Here is a 15,294-nt window from a genome sequence, read left to right as displayed (position 1 = left end):
CGGGCATGGCCTGGGCTATTACTAGTTTTTTCCCCTGTTTCCGCAGGACCGATCCTCTCCTTCCGTTGGCTGGTTTCTCGCCTGCTTGTCCGCCCGCTCGCTCGCTCGGCTTGCCTCTATATTAGAAAATCGATGATGATCCCCCAGCGCCAGCGGTGGTGGATGTTGGTCCTACGGCTGGTGGTGGTCGTCGTCGACGTTCTCCCACCTCTAGCGGAGGTGGCAGTTGTCAGCAGAGAAGATCACCGGGCGGGACGACGGCGCGACTCTTCGCTCGCGCCCGCAAGGGTCACTCGTTCCCGGTCCTGTTCGTTTGCAGGTGTGGCGGAGAGAAACGATCGTCCGCTTCCCCCTCACAGGTATAGGGGCGTCCCCGTAGCGGCGAGAGGCTGTGGAGAAAGACGTTCGATCAGCTGACCGCACTTGCGACATCGGCGACAATTCACGTCGACACGCTGCCTTGAATCCAATCCTCGGCTTGCGGTCCTTTTCACGAGGGCTCTCTCTCGGACCCTCGTACTGAGACGTCTTCTCATAGCGGACGTGGGAAGGTCGGAGCTCCAGAGCCCGCGGTCCTGATTTTGCAACAACATATCTGTAAACCCCCCGTTCGCGCCTAGCGCCCAGGGAGTCTCATCGTTCCGAAATCGAAGGAAGGATTTCACTCGATCGCCCTCGGTCCTGCTGTCCAAAAAGCGAAGCTCCGAAAATATGAGAAGGCGTTGAGAAAGCCGACGACGCGGCGTCGTGGGGAGGAGGAGGCGATCGGAACTTCCTCGAATGGATCACTACTGTTGAGGCTCCTTATTGGCCGCAAGGAGCGAGCCGCTCCTAAAAGAATCCAGGTAAGACGGAAGCGCGAGTTGAATGTCACAAATTTTAATTAGAGATCCGGACGTCCAGCCGAATCGTAAGGCGTAGGGGTCCGGGGCCCGAAGCTCACCCGGATTTTAATAATGCGCGACGCCGTCTGACCCGCCTCCTCACCGTCATGTTCGGCATCCGGAAAGGAAGCGACGAGTTGTCGCAGCCCGCCAGCTAGCGAACGAGGCACCAGCTCACCTGTTCCGCGGCTGCCCGGCAGCTGCATCGCATTCCCAGACTCGTATAGGGTCGAAACGAAGACTTCCAACGGGTCCTCGTTCTAATTAAGAAAGTGAAATGGAGGGAGCACTTAAGGAGTCAGCCCCGGACGTGGAGTCGGAAGATGATGCGAATTCGAGCCCCGCGGGCCTATACGCTACTTACGCCTTCGTCGTGACCTGGCTTCGTTTCGAGCATATGGGACCTAGAAAAATGTCGAGCCCGATCGACTGTCAACACCTTACAGAAGCTCGCAGTATCATCTCCCAGGATGAGTTCCGTTGCTCATCAACGAGCGGTCAGCCGCGTCCAGCTATCAAGTCCAAAATGAGGAATTAGGAATTCCCCGGGCTCGGTGATTGCCTCCTGGATCCTACTGGAGCCGGGACCCTACGCTAGAGTCCCATCGGAGAGGTTACGGGGGCTTGAAGAAGCGCATCGATGGAGAGTAAAGCGGCAGCTCACTCAGCATGCCTCGGTCGATATGCCTCTTGTGCTTCACCGCGATACTCGCCCAATCGGGAACTCATCTATCACAGAAGGAAAGATGTCTTCCGACGGCCTGTAGTGACTCATTCGAACTGAATGGAACAGTCAGTCAGTCAATGCGTCTGGGAGGCGAGAAAGACATGAGATTCAGGAAAACGGCATTTGCGGGGGGAAACGCGCTCCCATGGTATCGTTTATTTCGTTATATCCTTGCGTCCGCCTTGGCATTGCCGTCGTTTTCGGCCTCGGCGCTGCGCTTCCGCGACTGCAGCGGCCGGTGAGCCTCGCCAGCTTGCTCGCACTCGACGACCCCTTCCACCCATCGACGTTCTCATTGCTGTCGTCTCCTTTCTTTTTAGAAGAGCTTAATGATTCGTCCTGTTTTTGAAGCCTCGCCCCCCCCCCCTCCTTCCCCAATCACGGGGGAGAGGGTGGGGGTGGGCCGGCCTGGCTTCCCCAAGCCCCTGAACTCCCGTCTTTAGTCCCTCGTTCCTCGACGCCTCCGCTACTACCCGCCGGCCGCGACAACGGAGAGCGGAAGCCGTCGGTCGGTCGCTCGATCTGACACTCTCAGTCGGTTCTCATCTCCTCTAAGAATGAGGAGGATAGCGAACGGCATCGCACGCCGAAGAAAGCAAAAAGTAAAATTTATGATTGGCGTCCGTCCGCGCTTTTGTACTGCTGGTACGAGCGTGCGTCTCGGCGTCGCCTTGTTCATTGCCGGTCACAACGAAACAAACGTCGTCGCGGACCCAATTCGCTTTCCTCGAGGCGACGACGACCACTTCCACCGCCAACACCCGCCACAATCACTAGAGCGCGCGCGCAAGGACCCGAAGGGATTCAACAGGAAAGAGAGAAAAATGGTAGGAAGTGATGCTGATTCGGATAATGAATGTCTTGAGAGAGATGAATCAAAATCCTGTCTCGCGACGTTTTTTCTGCTATTTCTGCTTCATTGTCGTGCGCGTTGAGCTGTCGTCCGCGACAGTGACAAACGAATCAACGGCTGGACGAACCCGAGAGCCTCCAGATCAAGTCGACCACTTGATTCTTCTTTCGCGGTGTCCTTCATGAGAACAGTGGCCCTCGTCTGAGGCCTCAGACAGACAATAATCCAGAAACCTCGAGGAATCACAGACTCCACTGTCTTGTGAATGATCGAGAGTCGGATATATGCCAGGTCGTAATATGCTCTGCCGTTCTAAGGTCTTCTGACCTAACGGACTTTCGAACCCGCGTTCATTTTGGGAACGAGTTGTCGGAAGGGTCGCATGAGTTTCGCATTGATAGACTGAAATCGAAGGACAAAAATAGAAACCGACACTGAATGAATGAAGTGAATCGTGCCCGCGTTTTTTCGGTGAAACATTCGCTCGATTTCGCGGGAGGCCTCGTCCGGGAATGAGATTGACTGGAAGCTGGCGAGAGCGAGTCGAATCGAGCCGTGCAGGGGAATCCCATCAACAATTCCGCTCGAATTTCATTGACGAGCGTACCCAGTCCCCGTACAGTGCCTTTACAACGCGTCCGTCAGCAAGTGGAGCACTAATTGACTGCTCAGCCCTCCGTTCCGCGAATAAATTCCGAGGCATCGCAGTCAGCAATTGAATGTCGCTGGCGCTCGCCTGACGTCCTGAATGTCTGCCCGACAGCAGTTTGGGGGAATAGTGTAGATTCACTCGTAAAAATAGAAAACGACACCCAGAGCGATGCGCGAACAGATGGACAGACGAACGAACGAACGAACATGCGGGCGGGCGTTCGGGCAGACAGAATTACAGACAGCGACTCCGACGAGATGGGAGCAGGGAACACCGAAGCCGAAATGACGTACAAGACGAGGCTGTGTTTTCCGCGTATTCCTTCTTTTGTCCCGCTTCTACTCGACTTCTAAGCCAAATGACAATTACGTCTGGGCAGCTCCCGAGAGACGGGGAGACGCCGGATTTTTAGACACGAGGAAGAATCATTCGAATGGGAAGAGCGTGCATCGGAGCAAGAACGTCTCGTCCGCACGATGATGGTCCCCGTTTTCTCTCCGTCATGACTGTTGTCCCCGTCGTTGTCGGAGTCGTCATCACCCGGACGGATCAGAGCGAACACGCTGTCCGTCTGGAAGAGTAAGACGCCGCCCCGCATATGAAAATCTCTCCCCCGATCTCACAACAATGGCGAATGCGCATCGGGGGAGAACTGCAACAACAACTGCCACGACGTCGACGACAATAACGAAACGAGAGCGTAGAGCCAAGCGAAAAAGGTCGCAGCACCCACAGCGAGTAAAAGCGTCAGCTCGCCGTTTCTTGTTGCAACTGCGGTGCGGCAGCAGCGGCGGCAGCAACAACAGATGATGCGATCGCCGCTCGTTGGTCGTTAATTCTCAGTTTTTGCAATGATGCGGCTGAATACACATGTGGCGCGCAGACGGTGCCAGTGATGCTTTGAGAGAGCGTCGAGCGGGACGGAATCAGTTCCGGCAGCGGCAACGACGACGACAGGACAACGCCAGTGAAAAGGACACTGGGTCGCGGCTCCCACAGAGACATTCGCTTTCCCCCCGCCACATCCCCCTCCATCAGGAGTCAAGGAAACCAGGTTCAACGGAGGAGGGACTCGTTTGGACTCATTGGGCAACGGTCTTTCAAAGTCGGACGCGCCCTTTATTCCACGGCTTCCGACGAATCACCAGTCGATTCTGAGCCCCGGTCCAGGAACGATAGGCTCTGCATATACTCCCGCCGGGTCTCTCAGAGCTTCTGAGTCAGGTACATCAGATCGATCTAGAGCGATACGGAGTCGATCAATCGATTCATGAGGGAGTGATTCTTCGGAGAGCGCCGCTACGCTTCGAGCTCCTGTTTACGAACTACCTTTTCACTCCTTATGGGTTCTGCGACCTCGACGTCGAATCCTGGCTTGTAGCGGTAATCTCGTTATCCCGTTGTCGTCGGCTTCGTCGAGAGTAGGAGCCAGAGCCTCGGCTTAACTCAGCTTGCCCGGGTCCGTGTACCGCTGACCCCGTTCTGAAGGTATCAGCCGAGCCCGTAAACAACCCCCGTAAAACTGATAGAAAACCCTATGGGATGAAGATGGCTTCCACCGATTCTAAAGCACGGCTTCATACGAAGCCATCGGATTCTTCGGGATACCCCGAACTCACAGGACTCCTTTGCAACGTCGGCGTCGGTCTTTCGGATCGAGCTGAGGATCGAATATCATTAACCTGAGAGTACGACCCGCCGAAATCCACAATGCATCGACACCGCTGGCTCCTACCGGAACTGGCGGAACCATTATCTCCTCCGAGGCGAGAATTACACGGAGGCTAGACGTCCAGTCCGAAAGTTTTCCGTTTCTTGAGGCGTAACCGATCTCCCCAGAGTCCGATCCCTTCCGCATAACTGATCCTGCCGGTGCTGGCGACACTCGACTCAGATCGGTCGGTGGGTGCCACCAATCTTTATTTATTATTGCGACATTAGTGCCTTTTGCTTTAATAAATTTTCCTAATGTCCAATGTCGGACGTCCTTCGCACCCGTCCGCTCTCTGGCTCGCCCGACGACCGCCCGGCCAGTCAGTCAGTGAGCCGTGCCAGGGACCCTGGCAAGATGGAACAGCCCTCGCGATGCGTCCATCTTTTTAGCCAACGCTGATTTCCGTCTGTTTTTATCAAGGATCCAGCGGACGGACGGATGGATGGATGGAGCGGAGATTTTTTTTCTCAGTGACTCGTCAGGGAAGCTCGAGAGAGCAAGGGAGAAATTGACATTTGTTCCTTAGAGAACGACGGCAGCCGCCCGTCTCCTCTTTCATCCATCGCTTGTCCCGTTCCTTTCTCGCCATTTCTCAGCCTCATACCGAGGCTTCGCGAGAGCCTATTCGCGGATTCTCGGCCTTTGCGTGTTTTTTGGCGAGATTTTTGTCTGTGTCGATTAAGAGAGGGCGTTCTCGTTCAAGAGCAAAAACGATTATTGCTGTTATTTATTCGATTCCTCCATATTATGGGGTGAAAAAGCGAGCGGCGGCCATGGCGTGTGGGCCGGCGGACTCCGACGATGGGCCTCGATGAGAAGATCGATGAGGGCCGAGAAGACGCCAACTGTCGATACTAATATCCGCAATTACTCAGTGCAGCACAAGTCGCAAGGAAATTGTCGCTGATGTGAGCAGCGACGGAATCCATCGGTTTTTGCGTTTTCCTCGGGCCCATGGACTCCGGCCAGGAATCGGGATTTGTCGGCGCACTGAGTGAGACAAGCCGCGAGTCGAGAGCCGCCGAAATCTTCACAGCCCCATGGTTTCTTATTTTTCATTCAACTGTGTTCCGTTCTGAGCACGAACATAGGGTTATCCACCCCGGAGCGACTCCAGTCTCCGGAGTCGACGTCAGACATCGCGAGCCTAAGTCTCAGCAGCTTGAGGAACGTATTCAAGGACGGTTTGTAATTCTAATGGTATTCCCTCTTTGTCCCGTTGCTTATGCTTGTCCGTCATTAGCTGAAAGTCGGTGTCGGTATGTCGCGATGTCGCCAAGGGAAAAGTGGAGAAGGAGTCAAGATAAATGTGCTAATCACGTTAAGTGCGCGACACTCTTCCGCCGCGTTCCCGGGACTGCGAGGAGCCTCGAGAAGAAACCTCGGAGGGAAGCCATCGAGGGAGCTTCGTTCGTCCTTCGTTTTTCTTTATTGAAAATATGTCGTTCAGACCCTCTTGGATTTATGTTCTCCTGAAAGCAGGCTCACTAGCGATCACAGCATGCGCGACGAACGACGGCGGAGAGAGAGAGAGAGAGAGACGATGATGCGTCTAATACAGTCTGCTCGGGTGTCCTGCACGCGTGAGCCCTTACTTCCATCTTTGCGTCCCTCCTCTTTACGAGGACTTAACTTTCGTTTTAGCTTCGAATCCGGCCTGAGAGTCCGCGAGCTCTCCGGGCGCTCAGCATAGAACGTGGCAGGCATCGGGAAGCGTTTCTTCACTGTTCTGCTTTCTGGGAAATCTCTCGGAGGAATCCGGAAACAACAGGTGTTCGATTCGCGGTACGTATTCTCTAGATGTTCCCTGTTGCTTGTGGCGTCTACCCCGCTGTATCTAGTATTGACTTTGCGATAAGTTACCGGGTCCGAGAAAGTTCGGGAAGCCGGTTTCCAACTGTTGTCAGCTCCGCGTTGTAAGCCAAAGCTTGAAGCTATACAGTCCATGTTAGTAGCGCTCGGAGGGACCCGCTCCGCTGCGTAAATTTCGCGCAGTTGGCAGGCCCATAGCGTCGCAGTCTTGTTGCAGTGGCACGACGCACGTTTTGCACGTGCTCGAGCTAGACGTGATAGCATAGGCTGCTTGTCCGTTTGATTTTGTTTTGCTGCTCGAGAGGGGCGTGAATGTTGTTGCTCACCGTCTCGTATTCGGCCGTTTGTTGTCGATTAAGTAAGTAATGGAGCCTAACTCGATTACGCTCCGGGCTCCATTAGGGAACAAGCGTCCAAGACACGACGGTCCGAGAACCGGTAAGTATTTGGGTAGCCGGCCATGGATAGGTGGCATGCAGCAGATGGAGAGGTGGCTGTCGGCTGGGTGACTCAGTAACAGCGTACCTACAATGGAACTCCACTCCATCTCGAGCTCCAGGGAATCTCTTCGTCGAAACGCAGAAATCACGTGACGTCCCCACGTACATATTACTCGTCGGAGCCTGGTCTGGCCCTTCATTGGTTTCAGCTCGCCGCTGCCCAGTGGACATTCCACGCAGCGCCTTTAGTTCACTTTTTCGCTTTACCGGATCGTCGACGTCCTTCTCTATCACTATCACAGCCTTCGGGGCAACGCTCTCAGATCGCAGCCATCCTCTACCCATTGTTAGGGATACGGAATGCGTCTGCGATTCTATGCGTCTAGTGGGAGATAATTGAAAATCTGGTCCGGGTTGTTCCCGGGCTTTTACGCTTCCTCTCATTTTGGCCGTGTTTTGAATTTCGCATAATAAGCGAGCCTCCGGCGCCAGGAGAAGCATGCGGGCTTGCAGGATCAGTGAAAGGATTAATATAAGGATGCTTCGAGGGATTCACAGATTCGGTCCTTTTCTCCGCGAGAGCGATGCGGAACGCATAGCGTGCTATTGCGTCATGGACAGCCCTCGTTCCGTATCCCGAGCAGCGATACGTGGAACATGACCCGCAATTGTTTATTTCAAAACCTGCGATGGTGCGTTATTTCCTTCCTCCATGACCCTCCGGGGACTCTACGGCATTCGCGGTGAAAAGAGAAAAGATCCCCTTTTTCCTCTGACAGAGAGTCGGATGTGCATGTGTCCCGCTGCCTCTCTCACCAGGAAAGTTGGGGTCTTGTCGGCTGCATTCCTCGTTTACGACAACGTCGGCGGAAGGACGTGTTGTCAAGCGTCATTTAGATCCGCTCGAGCAGAAACCATGGTGGCCGCTCAACAAGAGGCTACCGAGCCACGCTTACCGCCGTACTGTCGACAAACTCGCAGCAACAGCGAGCGTGATATCGAAACCGGAAATGGCATGCCAAAAAAATTCCAAGTTTGCCTCAATCACGGTCGCGACTGTCGACAATGGATAAAAGAAGCGATAAAGGCTTCGTCGACGCAAGCTCGACGTCGTAACGTAGATCTGCGCAATGGTCGGAACGACTGTGTAGCTAGAGCTTCCATTCGGTTTTTCGCCGAAGCTGAGAGCAAGCGTGTATCGAGTCAATGTATACACGTACATACTCTGGGAAGGGGGAAGGCGGGGTTGGCCTTCGAACGAGCGCTCCTCAAACTGAGAAATCATCGATATTCGCGGAGGGTCTAATCGTCCACTGGTCAGGAGGATACTTCTCGCCAGAGGTTATCAAATCATCCTCCATTCCTCGAATGCGTGGAAGGCTAGAGAAATGAAGATTACCGCAGAACCCGAAGTGCCCCCAAGGTACCTATCTTATACCACACTATCTCGACTCCTCAAGTTCCGGTGAACTTGCATGAGAACCTTGAGACATTTCCCACCGCCGCTTCAGGTTCAGGAGCGGTCACTAGGCGCAACTCCCCCTGGAGTATTCAGCTGACCGATTGATAGGGGCAAGGTGCAATTATTGAAGTGGCTCCCAGAGAACCTTGCGATAATGATGAGGAGCATCTGCGATAGGAAATGTCAACGGGCTAAGACACGTATGACTTCGAATGTCCGTGAGATGAGCCTGGCTGGCACCGAAAGCGATGGGAATGCTAGTGTCTTCGCCAATACAGTGAAGTCTCGTCACATCGGATCACAACGAGCGAAATCCAATTTTTGTCAGGCTCCCCATAGTAAGGGCGCGCAAGAAACGGCTTCGAAGCGAACTCCGACACACCGAAATTCTCAAAGTAACGAACGAACAAGAGCGATTCCACATGAGAAATCACTCGGTACAACGAATCTCTATGCCATCAGTGTGGCGATGGCATCACCTGCGCAGGTGCACGACGCAGTCGGAGAGCGGCGCGGCGCAGGGAAGATCGAATCAGTCATTTTGAGAGTGCAATCCATTCCCGTCGAGCGTCCTTTGCTGTGTTTCGGAATTCGGTGCGCAATAGCATGAAGATGCGGTGCCGATAACACGATTTCTCTTTCTCCATCTGGGGAATGGAAATACAGAGCAGCGAATACACATGCCGATCGAGCGAGCTCTCACTACAACGAAGAGATTCCACTGGTCTCCACAGACCTTTTGGCGAGGAGATTCCGGTGTTTGGGCAGAACTCTTGTACCTTCGTGTCGATGCAGGAGGGCTGTGGGAACATCGCCGGGATTCAAATACCATCTAGGTAATTCAATTTACAGTATATCTATCTCATGTCGCTCGAAAAAGCACAGAACGCGTATTACGACCAAGGAATTGAGTTGAGGCTATCGAACGAGCCTCAAAACTACACGGTGCTCGGGAAGCCCTCGGTTACTGCTCCAGTCTAGCCCCGAGTTCGAAAATACAGCTGAATTAGGATCCACCACGAGGGAGGAGCTCCCAAAGCAGGCTTGTTCGGAGTAGCCACCCCTTCCGCGAAATTCGAGCAAATGTCGAGCTTTCCCACGAATTTCTAGCAAATTTCGCGTTTGTCCGCGAATTTCTAGCAAATCATGCGGTCATCCGCGCTTTCCCGTAGTTTCACCGTCATTCCGCCCCGATCTGGTTGATTCTCTCGCGCGACGAGCTCCTCAGCGCTAAGTTTAGGTCTCCTTCCCCGGATTGCTGCTCTCGAGTCGACGGGGGTACGGCTTTAGCGGGAAGGAGGACTTCATGGGATTCGCGAAAAGAAATACACTCTCAAGACGGGACTCCTGGGTTAAGGAATTCGGAGATGAATGGACAGCAGTGATGAACGAGATACGGATCGCTCGCGGAAAATTTTCCCCACCATCCTTCCCAGATCAATCGTCAGATCCACGGAATTCCGGGAAGTTGGGATCCGCATGATGGACGGTGATTTCCTGGGGGTGCGCCATATGTGGAAAAGGTGAAGCTCTCTCGCGCCATGCAGTTTCTGCTTCGGATGATGTTCGGGGCAGAACGCTGCCGTGCACCTGAGACATAAGTCATAAATGAGGCGCACGCTAGGTCGAAATCTTCGCTAGACGTTCCTGAGCGCCTAACTGAGCGTATACGACGTTGTGAATCAGTTTGCTCGGTAGGGGTACGGCGGCCACAGGGTAGTGGGTATGGCAGCTATCGCGCTAACTACTACGCCTCGGAGCCGGCAGGGCGGCAACCGGCGCATCCAACAACGCCCAGCAGCCAGGAAGCTCATTGTTGTGCGGCCAGTTACCGAACAGGCGGATGAGCGAAGGAGAAGCGTCCCGCGAGCCAAGTGAAATATGACGCGTGTCAGACATGAAACTTTGAGCATGCTACGGATCCCTCATCAAGATGCCGCCTCGGAAGCTGCCGAGACCGGCTGAATGACTGACCGCCTGAATAAGAAAAATAGGATAACGGCAGAGAGAAGCGCGGACAGCCTTGTCGGGGCAGCTCGCACGGGCAGATGAACAGACTCGGCTCGCTTCTCCATTGAACCGGCAGTGTTGCAATGGGTTAAATGAGTCGTACGCTAAGTTGCGGGTACGGCGCTGCTTCGACGTAAAAAGTTGTGGTCACCACTACCACCACTCACCAACTCTGGCACGCAAGAACGCTTCAATAGAAAACGGACCGAGTCACCCGCTCGTTCGTCAGTAGCGGCCTCGCTTGCTCACCCGGGATTTTTATGCGGTCAAAACTGAACGACTGACTCGCCGCCCCGGGCTCATAGTCATATGGCGGATTGAAGACCGAAATGCCAAGCATCATTCATGCCTCCCAGCTCCTCGCACGCCTCCAACTCCGCGATAAATTCATGCAATCATTCCTTGCGGCCGCAGCTTACACACTCCCACTAATCACGAACCGAACAGTCTAAGTGTAGAGGGCAATTGCGAGGTCCGGCAGAGACTTCAAGAAACATGAACTCCGTCGTGCATGTTGGATCACACATTTTCAAGGAGGTATTCTTCCAATGACTCTCCTGACGAGTTTCTCCCGGAACTGAAGCGCTAGCGACTCGGAAATCTTAGATCAAATATCTCTGGAAGTCACCGTCGACATAGACGAACGCCGAGCGTGTATTGCTTTTGGTGCGCTGTACGTAGGTACGTGCATGCATGCATTTCCGACCCAAAATAATTCGATCGGGAGGTCACTATGCTAGGAGGGGGTTTACCCGTTCTGTCTTTGAATCTGTCCCCCTTTGAGGGACATCATCAGCTTTTCCGACGAGATTTCCGTCGGGGAGTTCGGTGTTGGCTGCCGAGAAAGTGATTGCATCCACCACCGGAGTCCACCGTCCACCTGAGCACAACCCAAGACAGAACAACTCCGGTGATACCCCCGGCGACACATTTAGACCGACGACACATTTAGGCTTTCGCAGAGTAGAAGATCCGGAGGCTACGAGAAAGTGTGGAGCTGACAATCGATAGATACGCACATCCATTATCCAAGACCCCCGCTCGGCGGAACACGCTACTGAGCTCCAGAGGCTTAGTTTATGTCTCTACCCCGGTAGCGCTCCGGCACTCCTCTGATTCTCAATTGGAGCTTGTCTTCACCAGCGGAATTCGGGCTTCGACGTCGTATGAGGAAAGGCGCTGAACAAAGCAATCAAGCCGTTGTGACAAGACTCCACAGAGCGATTCCACCGCTCAAGTTTTCACGGGAGGCGTACAGGAGGACATACGATCCGAGGAATCGAGTTTTTCACGTTCCGAGGGAAATGTATGGTATCGGATGACGTTCGGAATAAATACTTTATTCTAGAAATTATCGTTCAGCCATCTCAGCTGTTTCGTTACTCTAGTGTAGGCCCCGGGGTATCCTGGTGTGGCGCACCGCTTGCCGAAGGAGACGACGCCCATCAGGTAGAAACGATTATCCTCGCCCCAGAGTATCAGCGGACCACCAGAATCTCCCTGTGAAGAGAAGACTGAGTATGTCGTTGCGGTGACGGGGACCGGGTCGTCAGGTTCGAACCGTTAGCTGATCTATCGCCAAATTTTCAGTCTAGAAGTCCCAAGGCCACTGACCTGACAGGAGTCCGTCTTCCCAGCCGGATCACCGGCGCAGAGATATCTGTCCGTGACGTTGAGCTCTGCTTTGAAAGCTTTTGCGCACTCCTCTAGCGACCACACGGGAATATCTGTGTCTTTCAAAACCGGGTTGCTCGAGCCGCCCTCTGTTTGGAGATTCGGATTCAGAAAAATTATCGGGAAAATGCCCCGCAAGAGCGAGCAGAGCCCACTAGAGAGATACTCACGGTAAGCTGTGTAACCCCAGCCAGCTACTATCGCTCTGGCGGACGTGAGATCCTGTTGGAATCCAGTGTACGGTAGGCAAACCGGCTGTATCGTTTTCGTGAATTGGACATCCTGAGCAAGGTAACTGAGCGAGATGTCGTTCAAATATGTTTTTCGCACGTATTCAGGATGAGTCTTATAGCTCAGGATGGGGAGCTCGAGCGTGCCCTGTATTTCATCGTCCCTTGTGATGTCGTGATCTCCAATTCTCATCCGGTAGATCTGGTACGGGATTCTGAAATGTGACGCCATTCACTGTTGCCGTCTCTACCGTATCTAAACCGAGATAAAAATTAACCCGCTTTGATCACAACATTCTCTTTTTCACACTTACGGGCGAGAGCCATCGAAGAAGCAGTGAGCGGCCGACACAATGTGCCGAGGAGACACTAGGGCTGCTCCGCATATGTGGAGTTTTTGGTTATTGAGAAGGACGAATACGGCCACCTGAAATGTGTCCCCCGCTCATGTTATCCCCAAGCATACGATGAAGGACACCATGTCGCTCCACAATCACGATCCACCCAATCCACCATCAAAAATGAACGATCTCAATGCTCCGAGTCGTAGTCTCGGAATTCGTATAACCTAGAGGGAAAAATATTATCTTCATCGAAGTAGATACGACTGTAATGCACTCACGATCCACGGATAGGCACCCTTAGCTGCTTCCTGCCCACCGACTATACGATTCGCTTGTAGAGCACCGATCCCACACTCTGCCGGCAAGAAATCGGGTCTCGGTGGACGGTCATCAACCGGTTGAGGCTGGGGAGATGGCTGAGGCTCCGGGACCGGTCGGGGTGCGGGCTGCGGATCGGGGTAAGGCGCCGGTCGCGAAGTGGGTCTCGGTCCCGGCTGAGGCTGCGGCCGAGGATCGGGATGCGGCTGTGGCCGAGGATCCGGATAAGGTTGCGGCCCTTGACTCGGTTGAGGCCGCTCAAGTCCCTCACAACATAAGAGCGGCGTAGAACCCTTGGAGGAGCGGAAAACTTGAGAAGACAGGCCTGGTGATATCCATGACACCAGGGGCTTAGGCGGGCGGCGGGGCGAAGGAGCTATAGCTCCCTCCTAGATGGTCCCTTCGTAATGCTGTAGTATCGGAGCGAATCGCCATGCGGAGACCCGATCTCGCCCCCCCCCCTCCCTAAACGAAAAATCCCGCCCACGCCACTGCATGACACTGAACAGCCAAGATACATCCGGACAGAGCACGCAAACGAACCTGATAACTGCATATGAACTTGTTAAGGTGACGGAGGTTGACTCTCCTGAGTGCGGGGCAGAATTTGAGTTCGACACAAACCCCGCTCGCATCGCTCGGAGCTGTACAAACATCCGGATCGTGTTCAGGGAATAGGATTGGACCTGTAGGAAGTTCGATTCCGTGAGAGATTCTCCCCTTCTTCTCAGAACTCTCCTGAACGGCAACTCAATAGGTAAGTCGTAAATCGCCTGAATTGGAAACAGAAGTTTCTCGAAACGTGGGGTCCGGGCGCTAGTTTCCGCCGCTCGACACCCTTCCTTCAGTGGGAGCTGGAACTCAAGGTGCCAGACAAAGCCGCCGGTGAGCAGAACGGACAAAGCAGGAATCGTAGCAACGTCGAAGGTTATCATTGGCGCCAGCCAACGACATGATTGACTTCCTCACTTCACAACAATGACGTCAAATTCTGTAAGATTCTTCTCGGTCACCCGCCACAGAAGAGCACATTCGATCCGCGAGGCGATCCATCTCACCTTCTAATGAGAATCTTTCGTCGAGATCCTGAGAAGAAATGTTGGCAGGAGGATTGCCAGAAGACTCGTCGCCACTCGATGTTGCGCATTCTGACAGATGAAGGACGGATACGAATATTGCGATTGTGCGCAATCCTAAAAGGGGCATCCTGCTCTTTTTCATCAAACGTTGTCAACACACGGTGAAAGCAGTCGAAGCTGCTGTATGTTGAGCGCATCCTCCTCGCGACGGAGAGGGTTTCCGTGATAAAATGCTGAAAATATGACTTCTCCTATGAAGTGTCGGAATTGATAGATGCCGCTGCTGGTCGCCTCAGCTTGAGAGAGCTGAACGGGAACCACCGGAGTTGTGATTTACCGATCAGAAGGCGCTTGGCGTTGTCTGCGGTGCGCCTCTTCCTTCAGAGTTTCTGTAGTGAGAATGCTCTGACGGTTCTCGGACTTTGAGACGGCTCTCTTCACCCAGACAGCAGATACGGTTGAGGAGGCTAAGGAGGAACACATTGGGAGCTGGCTATTCTGATCCGAATAAGCAGAGTATCCGATCATCCGGATTCCGAATCAATGGAGCCCCAATGACCGGGACTCTTCGGAAGCGGGCCGATCAGGCGGAGGATCCCATCAATCGGTGTTCCTAATAAAAAGAAGTTCACTCTTTTTCGAAACCGGACGAGACTGAACAGATCGGTTTGAATAAGCCTAGCCGCCTCTCCCTTACGAGGCCTCTTCAAAAAGCTCACTCCATATCTGATGTCTCGCTGTGGGTTCTAAAAACGTTCTTATATGTGAAATGCGCTCTCCGTGGAGTGAAGACTGCCGCTTGGCTATCTTCACCGATAGGGGGGCATAGCAGGTTGGGAGCCCCGCCTTAATGTTCGACGCTACACACAGGTACCTATGGTTTCATATCAGATACCCTATATTATATCATTTTCCAGGAATTTTCCGATACTGAGGAGTTTCCGGAGGAGGAAGAGGTTCACAGAAACCAGCGTGGGAGTTCGTTCGGATAACACAGAACAATACTTTATTATCAAGTTCTTACAATAACAAGAATCGAACGATACGTTTGTGATGTTCACCGGTCAGGTAGAATAATGACACAGAAAATTACAC

The 15,294-nt window shown here is 53.4% G+C and overlaps 1 protein-coding gene across 1 annotated transcript; it reads right to left on the bottom strand.

The window, feature by feature from the left end:
* Positions 1–11,898: 11,898 nt before the first annotated feature.
* On the bottom strand, positions 11,899–14,326 carry LOC114828133 (proclotting enzyme-like). Its single transcript, XM_029111034.1, has 8 exons — positions 14,179–14,326; positions 13,664–13,806; positions 13,365–13,413; positions 13,081–13,232; positions 12,773–12,885; positions 12,399–12,673; positions 12,169–12,317; positions 11,899–12,054 (listed from the first exon to the last, which is right to left on the bottom strand). The coding sequence occupies exons 1-8, from the start codon at positions 14,324–14,326 to the stop codon at positions 11,899–11,901; spliced, it is 1,185 nt and encodes a 394-aa protein (XP_028966867.1).
* Positions 14,327–15,294: the final 968 nt, after the last annotated feature.

This window comes from Galendromus occidentalis, unplaced genomic scaffold (genome assembly GCF_000255335.2).
Source record: "Galendromus occidentalis unplaced genomic scaffold, Mocc_1.1 scf7180000077198, whole genome shotgun sequence".
Lineage (NCBI taxonomy): Eukaryota > Metazoa > Arthropoda > Arachnida > Mesostigmata > Phytoseiidae > Galendromus > Galendromus occidentalis.
This window is presented reverse-complemented; position numbering and strand designations above follow the sequence as displayed.

What these genes read in the sequence shown, in the direction of transcription:
- LOC114828133 (XM_029111034.1), bottom strand. Translation starts at nt 14,326, where the DNA reads ATGCCCCTTTTAGGATTGCGCACAATCGCAATATTCGTATCCGTCCTT. An exon ending in ACTTGAGCGGCCTCAACCGA is followed by an intron (nt 13,233 to 13,364) that starts GTCAAGGGCCGC and finishes CACCCCGACCGG; the next exon opens with TCCCGGAGCCTCAGCCATCT. An exon ending in AGGGTGCCTATCCGTGGATC is followed by an intron (nt 12,886 to 13,080) that starts GTGAGTGCATTA and finishes GACACATTTCAG; the next exon opens with GTGGCCGTATTCGTCCTTCT.